The sequence below is a fragment of the Vulpes lagopus genome, chromosome 6 (genome assembly GCF_018345385.1).
Source record: "Vulpes lagopus strain Blue_001 chromosome 6, ASM1834538v1, whole genome shotgun sequence".
Lineage (NCBI taxonomy): Eukaryota > Metazoa > Chordata > Mammalia > Carnivora > Canidae > Vulpes > Vulpes lagopus.
The window spans coordinates 113515726-113539645 of NC_054829.1; the positions used below are offsets into that span (position 1 = coordinate 113515726).

A 23920-nucleotide genomic window follows, 5' to 3' on the forward strand; every position below is an offset into this window, starting at 1 on the left:
TTGGTGTGGGGGACAAAGGAACTCAAGTTTTGAGCTTCCTTCCCAAGAGCCATTTACTTTGTTGTTACTATTAACCTTCTGACCTCTGTGTTTTTATACTATGAGTACTATTAGAGCTTTGTAGAGCTTAGTTCAAGTACTAACACAGACTTTACTCGCCTTAGGTATTTAACTTTCAGCTTGACCTTAAAGAAACCTGAATGATTAAACCTGAATGATTTTAGTTTGCAGTTAGAAATTCAAGTCCACTTTCTGCTTTATATCTTTTTTAAGTGTCTCTTAGAAAAGAAAGCTTTTATTTTCTAAACAGTTTTCTATTTCAAGTTAGTTTATCTTTGGGTCTTTTTTGTAGAGCATATAGCAAAGCATTGTATTTCAGAAAAAAGAAGTGAAGTATTCTATAAAGACATAATCTCTTTTTTTATGGAATGGTCCTTGACCTGCATGCTGTGTTATTTCTCCTCTTCGCATCCAGCTCAGCAGCAAGCTTTTTATTCACCTCCACTGCCAAGAAAAGGGAGTGTAAACTAAAGAGAAGTAATATCAAAGCAACGTACTATACACAAAGAACTGTGGATCACTTTGCACCTGGGATGTATCTGGCTAAAATTGCCAGTTATATGATTCTCTAACTTGGTATGGGGCTCAGTGGGTGAAGTAGCAAGATAAGATATGCGTAGTCCCTGAAACCACAGCTTCTCGCCCTGCAGGGCTGCCCAGGCTCTCACCCTGCTGATAGAGATAATGTACAGCCATTCAGTTTCTTTTTGTATCTTCTTGTCAATCAACAGTTGGCCTACACACATCAGCAGTGTACCTGCTGTAGAATATTTGGAATTTCAGGTCGTTGTCTCAGGTCTGAATTGTTGTAAATCCTCCTTCACCAAGCCCTTTGCAGTTCTGGAATCCTACCCCTATAGTTAGTTACTCTTGTTAAAGGAACTGTACTGATAAGTTTTTCTGTGGTGCTTTAGACACATTGAGATGAGCAGGGGCCACACAAAATGTATGTTCTCAGGAATGTAATTTATTGTTTCATATATTTCCTGCTAGTGATAGTGAGGACCATCTCTTTGGTACTTAAAAAAAAAATTTTAAATCCTCTAAGAATATACTGAGCTGTGAACAGATATGAATTCTCAACTAACCACATAAATCCAGTTTTTGCACACAGAATAAATGAATGAAACTAGGTCTACACAAAGATTTTACCATACAGTCTTGGCATGAAAAAGTACTCCAATTTAAGCACTCTATAAACTGATTATCTTCAATATAAAAGCAGTTCCAATTTCAAAACTATCTTCAAGAAAAATGGCAATAAATTTCCACTGGCAAGAGGGTTATTTATCCCTTTCCCAATTGCTAAACAAAATATTTGAGACTTCCAAATTTCATGCAGTCATTGGTTGTCTTAAATGACTTAGTACTGTCATCATGAATTTTCAATGACTTGAATATTTTAAAAATCTGATTTTCTTGGTCAGAATGGATAGGATTTAAATAAGTAGTATAAGTTTTAAACAATACAAATGCAAGCCTCTCACTCAATTAAGGAAATTAGTATTTTTACAATTCTTGTTCAACAAAACCTTCATGCCTACATTGTAAATAGGCACGTTATTTTAGCTTTCCTGTTACATGTTACATAGTGTTTTAGAGCTGACTGATCATTTGAGAGAAAGCAGTAAAATAATGTTTAGCATGGAATTGTGCTAATTTGTATCAACTAAAATGAAAAATGTAAGCTTTTTATTTTTCCATGAACATATGCACTCACAATTATACTTAGCCGTCAATGACCCTGATAAGAGGTTTCACACTTAGAAATACTGGTTAAATACCTGAACCTGACATATTTCTTTCTCAGTTAACTTGTTTGTCAACACAAATGAAACTGGATTTCGTTCTATGAATTTCTAATACTAATTTCCTGTGAACATTTCAATAAATGGACAATGAGAATTTGAAGGCCAGGAGCTGAATAAAGATCATGGGTTTGTTTTGTTCTGTTCTGTGGATGAGGCTTGACTAAGTCATAAAAATTTGAAGCTGTTTCAAAATTCAAGGACTTCAGTTGTTTCTCATCCCACTTCTTCCCCTGGCAACCAAATTTACATTGCCCAGTCTTTCCTATCCCTTTGTAAATAAGTTTGAGTAAAAATGTGCCACATTAAAACCTTTTTTAGTAGCAAAAAATAAAAGTAGTCATAGTAGCTAAAATCTGTTGGTCCCCTGGACCACTCATGAAAGAGCACCTAGCAATGGTAAGTGGTGAAAAAGAAGATAGTGAGTCCCAATTTCTTCTGATGAATTTGTTTTTTAAAGTGACTATAACATTTGAAAGTCAATATCCATGTATATGTTCTACATTTATATGCTTACATATATTGCTTCATACCAATACTATATATGATAGATACTATTAGCTCCATTTTTCAGCTAAAAAAAATGGGGCACAAAAAAGTGAAGCCAAAAGTCACTCAGCAAATAAACTGAGGAGTCAGGACTGAAACTCAATCAGTCCACTGGAGCATGCACTGCCAATCTATTAAGCCCTTCAAGTTGGCACAAGATGTTAGAACCAGAGAAAAACAATATTGTAAATTATTACTAATGAATAGTACACCAGTAGAAAGTACTTTTTAAAAAAGACTGAAAAAAATAAAAAAATAAAAAATAAAAAAATAAAAAAGACTGAAACCTTAAAAACAAGCTTTTTAAGTTGTCTCTGGCTATATTATAAAAAGAATCAATCTTCAGACACACTCACTTTGCATAATAAATGTGCAATCATAGTGATATGCAAATGAAAATCACACTGAAATACCACTAGAATGGCTATAATCCAAAAGACAATACCAAATGTTAGCAAAAATGTGGAGAAACTGGAGCCCTCATATATTGCCGATGATAATGAATAATATACTGCTACTTTGGAAAAGCCGTTTTGCAGTCTCCTAAAAATTAAACAGAAGCTCACAAATAATTTCACTCCTAGGAATCTACTCCAAGAGAACTGAAAACCTATGTCTATCAAAAACTTGTTCACAGAAACATTATTAATAATAGCCCCAAAATGGAACTAATCCAAATGTCCATTGCCTGGTAAATGGATTAACAAATTTTGGCATATCCACCGCCCGCCCCCAATGGGGAAAATGTCCAGAAAAGACAAATTAGAAACTGAAGCAGATCAGTACTTTCCTGGGGCTGGAGGTAACAGCAGAGATTGCTTCCAGTTGGCTCTAAGGAACTTTTTGGGATTATGGAAATGCTCTAATACTGGATTGTGGTGATAGTTATAGAACTATATAAACTAGCTGCAAATCACTTAATTGTACACTTAAGATGGGTGATATGATAAATTATACCTCAAAAAAGCTGTTACAAATAAAATGGGTATCAGCAAAATGGTTCATTATTTTTTTAAAGACTTTATTTTTATTTATTCATGAGAGACACAGAGAGAGAGAGGGGCAGAGACATAGGCAGAGGGAGAAGCAGGCTCCCTGCAAGAAGCCTGATGTGAGACTCGATCCTGAACCCCAGGATCATGCCCTGACCCAAAGGCAGACACTCAACCACTGAGCCACCCAGGCATCCCAGCAAAATGGTTCATTAAATCATAAAAGCATATCTGTAGACAAGAAACTGATTTAAAAACAAACAAAAAGTAACTTCTGTGTTTGTTCCATATTAGTAACACCTAAATGATGGTGTTTTGGTTTTGAAATTTACCTGTAGTGTTTGCAATCCACTATTCTCCCATAGAAATGTTATTTCAATGTACAAGCATTTTAAACATACTTGAACCCTCTAAATATAATCCAAATATTCCCTAGGATTCACCTGTCCAAGGGTAAAATTAAGGTCACATTTTCATTGATATAAAAATGTTACCAGTTGGAGACTGAATCACTGGAGAATTTCAATTGTCTCAACCTACAAGTCTAGTTATTTCTAGACATCCCCAGGTGATATTCAATAGAAATTTAAGAACCAATCCATTCTTGTTTTACTCTAATTCAACAAAGTTCTATTGTTCTATTATGAGCAAGACTCTAGGATACAATGATAAAGTATCTCTACCTCCAGGAAGAAGTGGGTAACTATAGGGGTCAACACATAAAATTTCCTCCAAAAGGTTCACCTTCTGGGATGCATGGTTGGCTCAGTTGTTGAGCATCTGCCTTCGGTTTAGGTCATGATCCCAGGTCTTGGGATCAAGTCCTACATCAGGCTCCCTGCAGGGAGCCTACTTCTCCCTCTGCCTGTGTTTCTGCCTCTCTCCCTGTGTCTCTCATGAATAAATAAATCTTAAAAACAAAAAAACAAAAAACAAAAAAAAATGGTTCACATCCTGAAGTCATTTAAAGGAGAGTCCTAACCAAATAAAGGTTTCTTGATGTCCCACCAGTTATCAGTGGTACCAAGATTAATCTTAAGAGGAACACTGCTGATACTCTAAATGGTTGTTAAGGAGTTCTTTCTGTTTCCTGTCAAGCCTCTTCACTTGAACTCTGAAATTGCATTGCTGATGTCCTCAAACTCATAAGGTCAATATCAATCCCTTCACCCCTACCTCATCTGGAAAATAAACATGATCTCCTTTCTGCCTTCTTCTCCTTTTCTTTTCCACTCCAACACACTTATGCCATTGCCTATGAACTTACACATACAGATGCTTGGGCTACATGCCAGCCACACACACGCGTGCGCACACACACACATACACACACACACACACACACACACACTTTTTCTCAATAAAGACCAACATGATAGCCTGCTGCATAAGCTGTAACCAATTAGCAGAGATGAAAGAAAAACCTATTTTTATTTTGATTCTCAATTATATTATGTATAAAGTTCAGTGTCTCTTAAAAAAAAAATCATTCTGGGATCCCTGGGTGGCGCAGCGGTTTGGCGCCTGCCTTTGGCCCAGGGCGCGATCCTGGAGACCCGGGATCGAATCCCACGTCGGGCTCCCGGTGCATGGAGCCTGCTTCTCCCTCTGCCTGTGTTTCTGCCTCTCTCTATCTCTCTGTGACTATCATAAATAAATAAAAATTAAAAAAAAATATTAAAAAAAATCATTCTGTCAGAAGGCTGCTCATTTTCACATAATACATGTGTATTTTCCAGAGATGTATCTATAGTTAGGTATATTATCAAAAAAATAATAGTTGGTCTGGATTCTGAATTTTGATTGCTTAAATTCTTAAAAAGAGTCAGAATTCAATTGTAGAAATTGCTAAGGACAAAATATTTATGAAAAATATTATATCAATAGCAGACTTCCAGAAATGGTGTTGTATTAGAGCTTCCCAGCTTTCATGTACAGGTTATTTAAATAATAGTCTTTTTAATGCTTTTTCTTTCTTGTACCTCTCAGTATGGGACTACTTTATTTAGTTGCCTTATTGATTCAAACAAGAATATAAATAACATGAAAACATATCATTTTGTGTCCTGATCTCACACAATTGTGTCAGTAATCATGAGAAATCAGTTTTGCATAAGTGGGATGTAAATAATCCTTTAGTGTCTCTAATACCCATACAGAGGTCTAGGTTTACATTCTTCTCATATGGCTATATTATAAACTCCACAAAATTAGCTACATAAAGACTACCTTCCAAATCATATCCATACACATACATACACATTCAATTACACTATAATTTTAAATCAGCTTTAAGGATGAACAATTCATATATAATAAAATCTGCCCATTTTAATTGTATAATTGATGAATTTTGACATATGGTTACAGTTGTATATACCACCACAATCAAGATACAGAACATTTCCATTAATCCAAAAAGTTTCTTCATGCTCTTCTGAAGTCAGTCCTTTCCCCTCACTCTTGCCCCCTAGCAACCACTCATCTACTTTCTTTCATTTAGCATAGTGCTTTTGAGATTCCTCCCTATTGTTACATCTGTCAGTAATTAGGCCTTTTCTATCATTGAGTAGTACTCCATTCTATGGATATACTACAATTTGTTTATCCTTTCATTAATTGATAGACATAGAGTTGTTTCCATTTGAGGCTAGTTACAAACATTTGTGTACAGATTTTTGTATGGACATATATTTTCATTTCTCTTGGGCTAACACCTAAAAATGGATTGATGGGTCAAATACTAATCATATATTTAAATATATAAGAAGTTTTCCAAAGTGGCTATAATATTCTTAGTTTCCACAAACAAGGTCTAGCAGTTCTAATGGTTCCACGTCTTTGCCAACACTTGGTATTGATCTTTTTAAACTGTCATTCTAGTGAGTGTGGTATTTCATTTGTGATTTTAAACCTATTTTTTTTATTTATTTACATATTTGAGAGAGAAAGAAAAAGTAGTAGGGAGGAGCAGAGGAAGAGACAGGAAGAGAGAGGGAGAGAGAGAGAGAAGTAGACTCCTCGCTGAACAGGAAACCCAATATGGAGCTCGATCCCAGGACCAGAGATCATGACCTGAGCCAAAGACAGATGCTTAAACAACTGAACCACCCAGGTGCCCCTCATTTGTGATTTTAATTAGCATTTCCTTAATGACTAATTATGTTGAGATTTTCATTTGTTTACTGGTCATTCACATATGTTTTTTGATGAAGTACCTGTTCCAATCTTTGACCCAATTTTTATTGGCATTATTATCTTTCTTTGTTGAGTTCTGAATACAAGTCTTTAATTAGTCCTATGTTTTACAAATACTTTTGCCCAATCTATGACTTCTTCTTTCATTTTCTAAAGTATTTTAGAAAAACAAAGGTGTAAAATTTTGATGTATTCAAATATTTTATTCTTCTTCTATCATTAATCCTAAGATATCTTTACTAAATCAAGATTACAAAATTTTTCTATGTGTTTTTCCTGCTTACTGTCAGAATTTTTATAGTTTTACCTCTTAAGTTAAAGTCTATGATTAACTTTAAGCTAATTTTTATGTAGTGTAATTAAGGATGAATATTCATATTTTCCATGTAGATATACAATTTTTCCAGTTTAATTTGTTTAAAACATTGTTCTTTCCCATCAAATTTATTTGGCACCTGTTTTTGAAAATCAGTTCATTCGAGATGTGTTGGTCTGTTTATGGACTCCCTCTCTTTGGTTCCATATATTCATTGGTGAAAATACCACATAGACTTGATTACTGTAGCATTATAGTAAATCTTAAAATTAAGTAGTATAAGATCTCTAACTTTATTCTCCTTTTTCAAAATGTTTTAGTTTGTCTATGTCCTTTGCATTTCCATATGTATTTTAGAATCATCTTTTCAATTTCTACAAATTGCACTGGAGTTTTTATTGGCATCACACTAAATCTACAGATAAATTTGGAGAGAGTTGATACTTTAAAAATAGTCTTTTGAGCTATGAACATGATATAGCCCTCTTTGTTAATGTCTTCTACAATTTCTCTAACAATGTTTTGTAGTTTTCAGTGTCAGATGTTGCACATATTTTACATTAAATTTTTCTCTAGGTATTTCACATTTTTAGGCTAAAAGTGTTATTTCAATTGCCTATTGTTCACTGTTCACACTATAATTTTAAGAAAAAATCAGAAACAGTAGTCTGAGTAGTGTAGATTAAAAAAACAAAAGGAAGAAGTAGCCCCAGGTGATAATTCCAGTGAAGAAATTATAGCAATAGAATTATTAAATTATAAAAGCAATGTGAAAGAATTATCATTACTTTTACTTTTGTTTTTATATTCAAGCATGAAAATTACTATTTATTTGTAATGAATGATAATATAAAACATAACCAGAGATCAGTGAAGAAGAAAAGGCACCAGACTTAGAGTAGGAGGCCTAGATTTAAGTCATGTCCTGCATATGGAAAAAAAAAATAGTCCAAGAGAGATAAACCTTGACAAATAATTCCTTCTTTTTCATTATTTATTCAACTAACATTCAGTGAACATTCACAAAGAGCCAAACACTATGCTAAGTGCCATAAAATGGGAAGAATCATGTACCCTCTATCATTAAGGGGTTATAATGAAAGCTCAAAGAAAAAAGAGTTACATAAAATATTTTGGCATACTGGGGTACAGTTGAGCATCTGACTCTTGGTTATGGCTCAGGTCATGCTCTTAGGGTCATGAGATCAAGCCTGCATCCAGCTCCATGCTCAGCAGAGTCTGCTTGAGATTCTCTCCCTCTCCCTCTGACCCTCCCTCTGCTCTCTTTGTCCTTCAAATAAATAAATATTTTTTAAAAATATTTTGGCAAACTGAAGTGTAAGCTTAGTATGTTAACTAACTGGAATTAAAATAAAAATTTAAAAGAATAATATAATAAATAAAATCACATGAAAGATAAAAATAAATGAAATATAAGTTTAATGTGCTATTATTTTTATTATAGTTACGCCATGAAAATCCACATTTATAGGTACTGTGACTTTAATACAGAGCTCATTCCAAAATAAGAAAGTGGCTCTGAGAAAAAGTTAAGTATATGATAGCTAGAGAATCCTAAAATTAATCACTTCATAGCACAGCAAAATCCTTTTGCTTCTATTACTCTATAATTATATGGTACAAGTACTATATAAGTCCATAGATATGGATGAAACCTGACTTGTCATTTTTAAACTCTACAAAGGAAAAGAACAGACTTGAAATTTATAAAACTTTTTCCTTCCAGATGAAGGAGGTAGGCTTATTAATTTCTATTAATAGGAGACCTTCTGCTGACAATTTTTCTATTAGGAATCTGGCAAACTCACAAATATGACAGATGGACTAAGAATTCAGAAGTATGCCAAAAGACTTTATGCAAAGTGATTTAGTCAAAAAATATGCCAGTCTCTCTGGTTATAGATTAAAATCCAAAAATATATTCATATTCATGTTTTTGGTCATTATACCTTATAAATTGCTTGAAAAATACATTTTTGTGCTTTATGTTTTTAATTTTTTTTTTAGGTTTGATTCTCATAAAGGTTTCTGGTGTCAGTTATTGGAAGAAGGTAAAACAAAATGCCTTGGAAAGAGCAAAGGAAGAAAATACCCTCCAATGGATCCTGATGTAAGTATAAAATTTTATTATAAACTAAATAACCAAGCTAATACATATTTTCTTATTTTCTTATAAAAGTAAAAAATAAAAACTTAGCCCTTCTAAAAATTACAAGTGACATTTGGATTTCAATGTATCCAGATTGCTTGTTTTGATTTGTCCAATGATACATTACCTGTTATGCAAGAATAAAGAAAAACAACAGAATTTTTATTTTGAAGCAGAACAAAAAAGGCAACATCTCATTATAAAAAGATTAATACAGTCACAGAAATTTTAGCACTAAAAGTATTAACTGAAACCAAAACAGGAAATACATCAACTGAAAACTGAAAACAGGATAAAAAATTTCTATTTTTTTTCTCCACTAAGTCACTATAGAGTAGTAAGTGTAGCCTATATAATAATATTTCTTTGGTAGTTTTCTTTGGTTGATAATTAAAATTTACCTTCAGAGTACTATGAAAATAATCCTTACACATTAATAGAAATTCAAGGACAATTTCCATAGTATTTTAAATAACTAATATAAAATATGTCATTTTCATATATAGAAGCTATTTCTCTATGGTATTTATTAAACTGTTTATGGGACGCCTGGGTGGCTCAGTGGTTAAGCATCTGCCTTTGGCTCAGGACATGATCCCGGGGTCCTGGGATCCCAGGGGGGTCCTGGGGTCCCACAAAGGACTCCCAGCAGGGGAACCTGCTTCTCCCTCTGCCTGTCTCTGCCTCTCTCTCTCTCTGTGTCTCTCATGAATAAATAAAATCTTTTAAAAAAGAAAAGAAAATGTTTAAAAGACCCTGTAGAACATCTTTCATAGCACGTATTTTACTCCTACCAAACAAACATATGGAGGCATAATATTAGATTTTGTGATACAGAAAAATAAGAAAAACAAAACTTTTTAGAGTATCAATACTTCTAAATTGATACTCCAACAAGGTTACTGTGTAATATATTCTAAGGGTTTTTAACTCATACTTCTGACACCAAATGTGTGCAGGTTTATACCAAGCAATTGTGCAAGTTTCTGCAGATACCAACTAGGTACCCTACAATTTAATCAATTATAACACTAAATACCCCCAAGGTAGTGTAACTCCACAGGTAAAGGTCTTAATACCGGGATCCTTGGGTGGCGCAGAGGTTTGGAGCCTGCCTTTGGCCCAGGGCGCAATCCTGGAGAACCGGGATCGAATCCCACATCGGGCTCCCAGTGCATGGAGCCTGCTTCTCCCTCTGCCTGTGTCTCTGCCTCTGTCTCTCTCTCTGTGTGTGTGACTATCATAAATAAATAAAAATTTTAAAAAAATTTTTTTTAAAAAAAAGGTCTTACTACCACAAGACTACCCTCTCTTCAGACTCCAAAAGCAGGTACTGGGTTCCCAGGTTACTCACTTCTGTCCAAAGTGGCTACAAATCAAGGGTTCTCATGACCCCTTCCTCAGCTTTTATAATTTACTATAATAGTTAACAGAACTCAGGGAAACACTTTACTTTCTATTATTACAAAGGATACAAATGAATAGCCATATTAAGAGGTACATAGAACAAGGTCCAGAAGTGTGCTAAGCACAGTAGCTTTTGTCTCTGTGGAGTTTGCAGTGTACCACCTTCCCAGCACCAACCCTGACATTCTCCAGTCTTCATTTAGGGCTCTTATGGAGGTTCCATTTATGGAGGCATGATTGATTAAATCACTGGCTGTTAGTAACTTCCTTAATCCTCAGTCCTTTTTTCCTTCTCTAGAGGTCAGAGGCTGGGGTTGAGAGTTCCCAACCTCTAATCTTATGTTCCTTCCTCTAGCAACTAGTCCCTATCTGAAGCTACCTATGGCCCCAGCAAGAGTCACTTCATTAGCATAAACTCAGATTTGGCTTAAAAGGGCTTATTATGAATAACAAAAGACACTCACCTATCACTCACCCTATCACTTAGGAAATTGCAAGGGTTTTAGGAGCTCTGTGCCAGGAACCAGAGATGAAAACCAAATATATATGTTCCTTATTATATCACAATATCATGTAAATACTGCATTTATTTTAGGGAATGGAATGGTTGACTTTATGCAAATAGTGACCAGAGAGAAGGCAAGGGTAAAGGAAAGGCAATAGTGTCACAACATTGCTTGCTTCTCCTATTACAGAAAAATGGCAGTACCCAACTGTCACCAAAACATCATAGAATGCATCTAATCTAGGTAAATTAAGAAAGTTGTTGGCCTACTTCTACTTTTACTTGTTTATGAAAATATAGTGTAGAAAAGGAATAAAAACTGACATTCTAAATTAATACCGCTAAGTCTATTATCTCTCAAAATCAAAAGCATAGAATACTCTTTAGTTTAATAATACATCAATAAACAACCTGATATTGAATATATTATATGATTCCATCTTTTATTATATTTTTATGTTATAAAAGATATTACTATCTCTTCCTATTATATTATTTTACATGAGTTTGCATGAAGTAATCAGGTTACATTGACATATGTTAGCATATATCCTATCTGTGATCTTACCAGCTAAAATATTCCCCCCTCTGGGGAATCCCTGGGTGGCTCAGTGGTTTAGCACCGCCTTTGGCCCAGGGCGTGATCCTGGAGTCCCAGGATCGAGTCCCACATCAGGCTCCCTGTATGGAGCCTGCTTCTCCCTCTGCCTGTGTCTCTGCCTCTCTCTCTTTCTCTATGTCTCTCATGAATAAATAAATAAAATCTTAAAAAAAAAAACACACAGTCAATAAATGTTATAAAAAAACATAAATAAATAAAATATTCCCCCTTCTAAATGACTTCCAGATAACAATGTGTGTTCAATAAGTCCTGCATACCACAAAGTTCTGTTCTAGTACCCTTTTGCCTGAACATATTAGACTCTAAAATAGAACATATTGTGTATTACAAATCTCATTTCATTTATTTTGCTATAATGAGGAAGCAGAGCATCAAGAGGAAAGGGTACTTGATGAAGGGGACATGATCATGGGCACACATATACACACATAATAGGGCACAGGACAGGGGTTTGTCTAGGGACAAACACAGCAGCCAGGTTTGAAAATGATGCCCAAAAAGCCAATAGGCCAATAGGTAAGATTGAGATAATCCTCAGTACCAGGAGGTTCAATTCAAACTCCAAAGGGATAAATAGTAGAAATGAATCCTAGGAGGTTAAATTCTAGACTTAGTTAAGATGTAGGATAATCACTTATCATATGGAAATACTAGGGAGCAAGCTGGCAGGAACCGGGTAACCCCAAGCTGCTGTTCCAAGCAGGACTTCTGTCATAATGAGAAATAGTACAAAGTAAGCCAATAAGAGAGAACAAAATGGGGAAATTCAGAAACTCAGACTGTACTCAAAGATCAAAGGCTCATCCTAGGGGCAGCCCTGGTGGTGCAGCGGTTTAGCGCCGCCTGCAGCCCGGGCGTGATCCTGGAGACCCAGGATCGAGTCCCACGTTGGGCTCCCTGCATGGAGCCTGCTTCTCCCTCTGCCTGTGTCTCTCTGTGCCTCTCTGAATAAATAAAATAAAATCTTTAAAAAAAAATAAAAAGAATATAGCACAAATACTCTATTTAATTCCAGTGATCATGATTCCTACAAAAACCGCTATGTTACATTGAAATTATTAATACAAAATGAGACTTGCTTCTATGGCATTTAAAATGGAATACCAGATATTACATTTTAAAAGAACAGCACATGGAATTAAATAAAAACTTTTTAAAGTTCGACTCCATGGAAAATCTCAGAATAGTACAAGGTGTGGAGGTACAGATACACATGCAGAAATCCCTCCTTCACAACAATCCTAGCAATGATCATCCAACCTATATATGAATTCCACTAAATGCCAGTTCATAGCACAGCCCTTCCCAGTTTGACAGTTCCAATTATTAAAATGTTTTTTTTTTAAGAGAAATCTACCTCCCTCTAAGTCAAGCTAGATTACAAGGCATTCTTTTGCTTCTTTAGGCCAAATTATACAAATATAGTAGGTTAGAGGTTACCCTGGTTTACCTACTGCATTTTTAAGTCTACCACAATATTGTTTTTAGCAATATGCTTTTGTATGCCTTAAAACATCTCTTAAGAAAGAATAACGTACCTTCTAAATCTAATGTAAATTATGATGGCAAAGGAGTATTTTATATTATAGATGTATCAAAACATCAAGCATCTAACATTCTCAAAGCAAGGATGATTTTAATAAGAGCATAATATTAGACCCAACCAGTTGTCACAACTATTTTTATGACAAGTCAATCCAATTATTTTAACACTTAATTTTGCACAAATAAATCACAAGTTTAATACAAAAGCTCTTTCCCTAGTAAAAACACTGTATGTATATAGAGTGTCTTTTTTGAAGAAGAGAGTCATTGTGTTTATGTTTTGCTAAATAAATAAATATCCCACATGCTTAAGATAAATCTCAACCCAGGTATGGTACACTTGATGCAAATTTAAACATCATCAAAGTATATGAAGTATACTTTAATCAAAAAAATGAAATGTACTTTTATGTCCCACCGCAGAGCAGAGCATTTCTGTCAAGCTACTACAGAGGTCACAACGTGGAACTCTCAAAGCTGCTGCACAAACTGGGGCAGCCCTTGCCATCCTGGCTGAGGCAGGAGCTGCAGAAAGTGAGATAGCACTGAAAAACTCCTGGAGAATCCATCTGCCATATAATGCTCACCTTTCCCAAAGCTTCCAGAAGCTACCAAAAGGCTGTTTAAAAATATACCTCTTCAAATGAGAAAAAAGAACAAAGTTCCTTCCATGTGCTGGCATGTGGATGATTAGAAAACAACAACAACAAAAAAGAAAACATACCTGTTACAAGCCTTGAGGCCTATGGCCTTTTTCTTAATCCATATCTGAGCCTGTGGGATTATTGTAGACTACTGTGCATTCATGTGGAAGTCAACTGCAACCAATATAGGTATCAAACACAAATGCAGAATTGTTCCATTTCATAGTAATATTTACACTTTTATATATCAACTAAGATTGTGTCTCTGTAGGTTTTTAGACCACTGTTTGCCTGTACAATGTTTTCTTATTTGATCCTATAAAGTGTCCTACAAAATGAGAAGAAAAATAAACATCACAATGTAGCATAAAATGCCAAAGGCATAATACCCATGAAAAATGCTTGCCAAGATATAAATCTATGAATATTTAGAAAGAATTATAAATTACAATTTGTGCTAGACCAGAGAATGAAAAAGTTATATATGAGGTTTATCTGCATCAAAATAAGAAGGTAAGTGCTATAGCAAAAAAAAATGATTTTTCATATACATACTCTAGTGTATTTATGTAAAAATTACTAACTCCTCTGTCATAATGTAATTGCTATTCTGAGATATGTTGTAAAACCATCAAAAGGTATATGGAAACACACTGAGAATACTAAAATGGTAAATAGTAAAGTGTACTCACTAAATCTTCTAAAACAGAGAAATTATAGGGGTCTGAATATATATCATTGACAAGTTTTATCCTCTTTTTGTGAGCTACAAGTCTACTCCAGTAGTCCTCACTGGTTCTACAGAAGTACTTGCATAAAATGTGAGGTATGTGTCATCTCCAGAAACATACTTTTAAAAGTGAATAACTTTTTAAAATTTTTCTCCAGAACAAAACCTATTAAATGAAAAGTAAGCACAGTGTCTCTAAACAATATGTTATGTTATTCACATTAAAATTATAGAAAAACTACATTTTTCCAGATACCTAAAAATGAAATCATTACAACAAAAAGACAAATTGATATATGATTTGTAATCTGATATTTCCCATGATACTTTTAATATAAGGCAGAAAAAAATAAGCCACGGCCAAGTCCCACTTTTTTTTTTTGAGATTATTTTGTATATTCTCTTGTGGAAGATAATAAAACAGTTAAATATACAGATTATCTACCAAATTAAATGAGGAAGTAAAAAGATAAGCTAGATATGATTTCCTGAACTATATTTACACTTAAATTTTAAATAAGATTAACAAAGTATTCAAAAAAGAAAAGAATCATACTTATTGTCCTATGCTTACATCTACTTAATTTTTAAGTTCACTGTACACATAAAAAAATTAAGTGGTAAATACCTACTATGATTACATAAGCTGTTATAAAATGTTATCAAAAGTATGATCAGGAAAAAAAAAAGATATGCAAGGAAAAGCTACAGCCCAAATACTTTTTCATTATAAAGTGTGAAACTGAACTTTATCAGTTATTCACTACTTAGAAAATAAAGTTTGAGATCCTTTCACTTACTATAAATTTTTAAAATTACATTATGATTATTACATATTTTTTTATTAAAGTTTTACGTACTCAAATGATACACTAATTTTTAAACAATCTAATAGTCAAAAGAATTAGAGAAGGAGCAAGTTTTTAAGACCCCAATTAAGGAAGCAAAATCAGAGTCATTTGGACAAATATGGCAAACTCAATCTTTGTGCTTACTGCTGCCTTTTTTAAGCAGTACTTGCCCAGCATGGAAGACAAATGAATAGTCTTTCATCTCCACTAATTTAAGAAAACTGGCTGAAGAGAGGCACACACAGTGAGAATAGGCCCCAGCAGTTATATACAATGTAATGTTTTTATTTTGACATTTCTACTGATAAAAAAAGAAAAAAAGAAAAATGGTACATTTGTGTTTTAATGATGAGATGTATATTTAAATTTCTAAACAAAGTGCTAATGGCATAATTTTGTCTAGGTAAACTAACTCTACCGAACAGCCCACCCTTTAAGATAAATGTTTAAAAACATACGGGATGCTTGTATAATGAAATAAAAAGGAACAGATCATACCAAAATTTACTCATTCACAGTACAGGTATTATGCTATCTATAGTAGCAAACCTTTTTAAGGATTTTTGAACATTCAATGTATCTTGGAGGCAACATCAAATTCTAGAGGACATACATACTTTTTATGTTATGTACTCCAGCTGGTTATTATGCTATTCTAAAAGGAACATAAATACATGTGAGAAAAGAATGAGAACTAATGTGATTTAAAACTAGCTTTGTATAGAATTCCTTTTTTCATTGCTTAAAATTGGAACTTCCTCAGGAAGAAATTAAATGGTTATTTCAATGTTTATAGCTATGATATTCTTGTCATTCACATTGAATGAAAATTACTGGAAACATTTTTTCTCTGAGTTTTTTAAAATAAAAAACCTGGATATAATTCTGATAGTAGCATGGTACCTCATATGTACAACAATAAACTGTGATAAGAAAATGAAGAGTTTGGGCCTGGTGATTTTAGGTAATAAGTAGGTATTTGATTGTTTGTGTTTGTCTGGGACGGAGTGGGAGGTGGTTATAAAACACAGATACCACTAATATAACTCAAAATGGAGAGATGCATAGAAAACCTCCAATTAAGAAATAAGTAAGTTTATTTTTACTATAACCCTTCACAGATCCTTCTAATCAATATTAGCAGTTTTTTTAGTTCTAATAGATGTAAAGCAATTCCTAGGGTTACCTCGGGATCCTAACATAAGAGAGTAAGAGAAACACACAGCTGTTACTTAGACTTCAGAACCTGAATGATTACAGCATTTCTTACTCCTAGCACTCTGCTCTGCTTCCCACAAATGGGTTCCTCTCTTTAGAGCTTTAAAGGGTATTAGCTTTTGGAAACTAGCCCTTTATCTGATATGTCATTTGCAAATATCTTCTCCCATTCTGTAGGTTGTCTTTTAGTTTTGTTGACTGTATCCTTTGCTGTGCAAAAGCTTCTTATCTTGATGAAGTCCCAATAGTTCATTTTTGCTTTTGTTTCTTTTGCCTTTGTGGATGTATCTTGCAAGAAGTTACTGTGGCCAGGTTCCAAAAGGGTGTTGCCTGTGTTCTCCTCTAGGATTTTGATGGAATCTTGTCTCACATTTAGATCTCTCATCCATTTTGAGTTTATCTTTGTGTATGGTGAAAGAGAGTGGTCCAGTTTCATTCTTCTGCATGTGGATGTCCAATTTTCCCAGCACCATTTATTGAAGAGACTGTCTTTCTTCCAATGGATAGTCTTTCCTCCTTTATCGAATATTAGATGACCGTACATTTCAGGGTCCACTTCTGGGTTCTCTATTCTGTTCCATTGATCTATGTGTCTGTTTTGGTGCCAGTACCACACTGTCTTGATGACCACAGCTTTGTAGTACAACCTGAAATCTGGCATTGTGATGCCCCCAGCTATGGTTTTCTTTTTTAAAATTCCCCTGGCTATTCGGGGTCTTTTCTGATTCCACACAAATCTTAAAATAATTTGTTCTAACTCTCTGAAGAAAGTCCATGGTATTTTGATAGGGATTGCATTAAACGTATAAATTGCCCTGGGTAACATTGACATTTTTACAATATTCTGCCAATCCATGAGCATGGAATATTTTTCCATCTCTTTGTGTCTTCCTCAATTTCTTTCAGAAGTGTTCTATAGTTTTTAGGGTATAGATCTTTTACCTCTTTGGTTAGGTTTATTCCTAGGTATCTTATGCTTTTGGGTGCAATTGTAAATGGGATTGACTCCTTAATTTCTCTTTCTTCAGTCTCATTGTTAGTGTATAGAAATGCCATTGATTTCTGGGCATTGATTTTGTATCCTGCCACGCTACCAAATTGCTGTATGAGTTCTAGCAATCTTGGGGTGGAGGCTTTTGGGTTTTCTATGTAGAGTATCATGTCATCGGCGAAGAGGGAGAGTTTGACTTCTTCTTTGCCAATTTGAATGCCTTTAATGTCTTTTTGTTGTCTGATTGCTGAGGCGAGGACTTCCAGAACTATGTTGTACAGCAGTGGTGAGAGTGGACATCCCTGTCTTGTTCCTGATCTTAGGGGAAAGGCTCCCAGTGCTTCCCCAGAACTTATTAAACTCAACACCAAAGAAACAAACAATCCAATCATGAAATGGGCAAAAGACATGAAGAGAAATCTCACAGAGGAAGACATGGACATGGCCAACAAGCACATGAGAAAATGCTCTGCATCACTTGCCATCAGGGAAATACAAATCAAAACCACAATGAGATACCACCTCACACCAGTGAGAATGGGGAAAATTAACAAGGCAGGAAACAACAAATGTTGGAGAGGATGCGGAGAAAAGGGAACCCTCTTACACTGTTGGTGGGAATGTGAACTGGTGCAGCCACTCTGGAAAACTGTGTGGAGGTTCCTCAAAGAGTTAAAAATTGACCTGCCCTACGACCCAGCAATTGCACTGTTGGGGATTTACCTCAAAGATTCAGATGCAATGAAACGTCGGGACACCTGCACCCCGATGTTCTATCAGCAATGGCCACAATAGCCAAACTGTGGAAGGAGCCTCGGTGTCCATCGATAGATGAATGGATAAAGAAGATGTGGTTTATGTATACAATGGAATATTACTCAGCAATTAGAAACGACAAATACCCACCATTTGCTTCAACGTGGATGGAACTGGAGGGTATTATGCTGAGTGAAATAAGTCAATCGGAGAAGGACAAACAGTGTATGTTCTCATTCATTTGGGGAATATGAATAATAGTGAAAGGGAATATAAAGGAAGGGAAAAGAGATGTTGGGAAATATCAGGAAGGGAGACAGAACATAAAGACTCCTAACTCGGGGAAACGAACTAGGGGTGGTGGAAGGGGAGGAGGGCGGGTGTTGGAGGGGAATGGGTGACGGGCACTGAGGTGGACACTTGATGGGATGAGCACTGGGTGTTTTTCTGTATGTTGGTAAATTGAACACCAATAAAAATTAATTAAAAAAAAAAACAAAGATGATGCTCTAAACTATTAAACTATTATTAAATTACAAAAAAAATAAAATAAAATAAATAAAAATAAAAAAGGAAAAAAAAAGAAGATTCAAAATTACCAAAAAAATAAATAAATAAATAAATAAAACAGAAAAAAAAATAAAAAAAAAATAAAGGGTGTTAGCTAATCTCTTTTATTTAAAAAAAAATCTATCAAAACAAATAATCTCTGCAAAAAAAAAAAAAGTGGAGGGAGTTAGCCATTTATCCACATCTTCAATAAACTTTTTTTCTCTATTCCAGCACCTTTTATAGAAATCAGATTTTCTCATGTTGCAATGCCCCTCTGCCACCCTGTCCACACATGTGCCATTTGACTTCCCCATAGGTTTGTCTCACACACACAGTTCTCCAGTACATCTGACTCCTCAATTCCTATCTAAATATATCATCCTATGTTCCATCTACTACAGGACCAACTGGTGACTGGCTAATAAACCAACCTTATCAATATTAGTGGCTTATGATGATTTGTAATACTATACTTTCCAGAAATATCAGTACTGCAATTTCCAAGTGATAGGTTTTAACCCAAAGTTCTAACCAATGGAGAGGCAATGAATTGCTCATATGTTTCGTATGAAGGAATTTCTCTAATTCAAATTACTCTCTATAGCTGAATTCTATTCTGCCAAAGCTGACTCTACTTTGTTATCACCTACAACATAGCTGCTGCCTTCATCCTGCCCACCCCATCCCAAGCACACATACCCCCATCCCCAAATAGTTGGCAGTCATGGAAAGAGCAATGAATACTTGTGGTGGATAATCCTTAAGAAATAATTTGTGTTGGCTAGAAATGTTTACCTTCTCTTAACCTACTTTACTTAAAAGCAGACTAAATTTATAAGGTCAAGCCATGTCTTGGTCAAACCAAGACAGTGTGACATTTATTCCATTCCCAAGAAAAGCTAGACTCTACTTTAAGTACGCCACTCACCTGTGGCCAAGGGTACCTAACAGAATATGGAGGCCACTTCCCCACCACTCATTGCTACTACTAATTCTTGCCATTTTTCGTCCTCAATAAATTGTCTATAAGACTTCTCTATACATTCATTGCTCTTAACAAATGTCACAAGGAATTTATTCAATTATTATTATATGAAATTTATTTTTAACCTCCCCTTGTACCTTCTTCCATTAATTCTATATCTTTGAGTTTCTATAATTTCTCAGCCTATTCCCAAAAGTTATAAATACAAAGACTAGTAAATCATTAAAATTGGAGCCCCCTATATTTTCACCATCTCCTTTGGAGCATCTCTTAGAGAAAGGAATCATGACGAGTATCAATAAGTACTTAAGAAAGACATTTACTTGCCAGATTTAGGCAAATATTTTATTTGCCTAGCAATCCCTTTCAAGGAGTAAAAGCAAATTTCACAAATTCATTACCCGCAGCATAAAGTCTCCAAGATATTGTTAGAAGGAATGTATTTACCCACATTTTATCATAGAGAAAACTGAATTAAATTTAATGAAATGTGAAACATTTCCAAAGCACACAGGATCTGTGACAAACCTTACATAAAACTGTCTATATCAAGCTGCTTCTTGGTTATGAGGGAATAAATTAAGTACAGGAAATGCCTGCTGTCTATATATTGGATGCCAAAATGCACTATTTCAAATCAATAACTAAAATGGAAACCAGATCTTGCTCCTAAGTATTGTGCATAATTTATACAGTTGGACCAGAAAAGATCAGTCTTCTTTTTTCTATTTGGTAAATGATATTTTTAATCTGAATTACTTATTTATGTATTTATTTATTTTGTTTGTTTCAACCACTTTAAATAGAAATGTGAGCTCAAAATGTTATATACTCCTAGGGTTCTAGTGTATCTTTTCAGAACTTGATTTGTATCCTTCAAAACAAACACAACTTTTATTTTTTATTTTATTTTATTTTTACTTAATTAAAATGTACCTTATTGATTTAAAAAATGCTAATCATAATCTGAGCTTTGAGCAAGTCATAATCATTGATCACAGATCACCCTAACAAGTTTAATAATTATGAAAACAAACAACCTTTAAAGGCCTACAAAACCTACTATTGGAAAATAAAGTCTACTTCACACACAAATGAGTATGCTCACAAACTTTAAAGAAGTTAAAGATTATGATTTCAAAAATAACAAAAGGCTATGCAATATAATATTGAGAAATTCTCACTCCCATCTATGATCAGTTTGACAAAACCATATCGTTTCTATCCCCAATTAATTATAGGGATGTCCTCAGTACAACTAGACTAGCAAAGAGGATAGATCAGACTGTAGCCCAGCTTCTATTCTTAACTAGGTAATATTGGATAGGTCACTTTTTCCACTTGGGGCCTCAGTTTCTCCATCTGTTAATGGAAGAAGTCAAATGTGATCACTGAACCCATTTTCTCCTTGTTTTACTTATCATCAGTTATTGTAACATTTGATTCTTCCTGTCTCTCACAAATTTTGCCACCCAGCAGGAGCCGAGAATCATCTAGATGGTAAAGCTACAAGCAGAAACTGGGCCTAAGTTGCTCAACCAATCACTTCTCTTTGGAGAACACTCTGATTTGCTTTCAGCCTATGGTAAGTTCAGCAGAAATCTATGCTTAAGTATATTATTTAAAGCCACAAACATAACAAAAAGAGGTCATACACAAAAATAAAAATATGAATATATGCTCAAAAGTAGGAGAATGAACAAGAGTATAAATGAGAAGAATGATATAAGTGAGCTAAATGTCTGATCCTTCAGTTGGGAAGGATCCTATCTGTTGGGAAGCCAGCAGATATTGCCTAAAGTTGACAAAACAAGAAATTAAGGTAAAAACTAACCAGAATTATTGAGATAATCAGCACAACTTGAAAAGCTAAAAGGGAGCTACCTTTACTAAATGGGACTAGACTGTGGGATGAGGGAGAAATATTTGAATTTTTATTTCCAAGTACATGTACTATTTTTATCACAACAGCAATAATCTATCATTTAAAAAAATAAGTCTAAATATTCAGGATCAACAGCAGCCAATTTGGTGAGAAAATTACAGAGGAAGAGATCTAAGGAGCAGCTGACTCCAGCATCAGATATTGGATATTATCCATGAGATTAACTAATAGCTAAGACCTCTACATAGCCTTATTTTATTTAGTACATTAGTGCAATAGTTGTAAAGGTATTGTCTGCGGACCTCTGGCAAAAGGGGTACCCTTCAGAGGGTCTGCAGGTCAAAATATTTTCATAATAATACTAATTTATTATATTCCTTTGTCATTTTATTGATTTCTTCCCCTAATTTTGCAATAGCAATATTGGGTAAAACTGCTGCTGCTTTAACATAAATCAAGATAGTGACATCAGTCTGTATTAGTAGTCATTGTATTCTTCACCATCACACACACACACACACTCGTTAAAAAAAAAAAAAAGCTGCACTTCAGAATGCCCTTGGTGAAGCAGTAAGAATTATTAATATTATTAAATTTCAACCTTGAGTACCTGTCTTTTTAATCTCTCTGTGACAAAATGTGAAGTACGCCTAAGGCACTTCTGCCACATACTGAAGTAGATAGTTGTCTCAAGGAAAAGCACTTGAGCAATTGAGTTGCAAATTGAACTTTTTTTTTTCTTATTTTTATTCAATATATTTAAGCTAAAAGAAAACTGGCTACTTTATTTGTGAAGCACCATCTTTACTTGAAAAACTGACTGACAGAGAACTATGGTTATGCAGACTTCAGTAATTGGAAGAGATTTTTTTGAAAATGAACAAAGTGAGCCTGTCACTTCAAGAAAAACAACTGACTGTATTTATTGCCAATGATAAAAAGTGAGCTTTCAAGTAAAAATTAAAATTATGTAGAACTTGTATCTGCTAAGAAGTCAACAGCAGACTAATATTTAAATATTTTGATGAGACTGATGGTGATATTAACAAATATTTTCTAATGTTATATAATGAAATGTATTAACATTTGAAAGATCTGCATAACTCTGTGAACCAATATTTTCCAAATGACCTATGCATGAGGTTACAGAATCATTATACATGGTACATCATTATAATAGCAAAAGTTCAACTCTTGGGCATAACAAATAGTTTTAAATGTAACAAAATGTGGAAAGTTTACTGAGTTGTTTCAAATTCCACATTACAAATATCATTTAAGAAAATGTCACTTAAAAAAAAAAAAAAAAGAAAAAGAAAATGTCACTTATTGGGATCCCTGGGTGGCGCAGCGGTTTAGCGCCTGCCTTTGGCCCAGGGCGCGATCCTGGAGACCCGGGATAGAATCCCACGTCAGGCTCACGGTGCATGGAGCCTGCTTCTCTCTCTGCCTATGTCTCTGCCTCTCCCTCTCTCTGTGTGTGACTATCATAAATAAATAAATAAAATCTTTTTTAAAAAATTAAAAAAATAAATAAATTTCTAATACAGTAAATATTAATAGATATAACCCTTATAAACAAAAATCCTTTGGAGTCCTCAATAATTTTTTATAATGTAGAGAGATCCTCAGACCAAAAAGTGTGAGAGCTGCTGGCATAGGAGTTGGAAGTAATTTAAGTACCAAAGGCCAAGATTTATATCATAAACAACAGACTGGAAGGCAAATAGATGGAAAGCCAGACTATACTTCCTATCACCTTCCCATCCTACTCCCAGACTGGAAGTTGTCTGGCTGGAACTTTTAAAATTTTGGAAAGGGAAAAGAGAGAGGTATACATGAGAATGAGTTTCTTCTTCCCCTGCCCTTTCTCCTTGCCACCAAAGTGAGTTTTGAAAATGAAAGAATGAGAGATCTGAGAATCCAAGAGTAGAGAAAACTATGTCCTACTTTCCATCTAAAACTCTGTAAAGCAGCAACCTCTTCTATGTGCTCTGCCCACCAATGGTGTGGGAGCAAAATAGTTAAAATAGTTCTAAGTATATATGACCTAGGATGGCACAGGCTCCACAGTGGCACAGGAATATGAAAGTTCCCATTCTTTATGGAAGCTGCAAAAATCACTAACAGGTCTTT

General features: G+C 34.5%; 1 protein-coding gene and 1 long non-coding RNA gene across 3 annotated transcripts in view; one reads left to right on the forward strand and one right to left on the reverse strand.

Annotated features, from left to right (window-relative positions):
• Nucleotides 1-16444, forward strand: part of NDST3 (N-deacetylase and N-sulfotransferase 3) — a 177098-nt gene extending 160654 nt beyond the window's left edge. For both annotated transcript variants that reach the window (XM_041757650.1, XM_041757652.1), the window contains 2 exons: nucleotides 8952-9054; nucleotides 13596-16444. In XM_041757650.1, the coding sequence (XP_041613584.1) occupies nucleotides 8952-9054; nucleotides 13596-13715 (223 nt within the window). In that variant the 3' untranslated portion in view covers nucleotides 13716-16444. The remainder of the gene's footprint in view (nucleotides 1-8951; nucleotides 9055-13595) is intronic.
• The window catches only part of LOC121492417, a 160969-nt gene that overhangs the window by 124284 nt on the left and 12765 nt on the right, over nucleotides 1-23920 (reverse strand). The gene's annotated exons all lie outside the window — the stretch shown is intronic.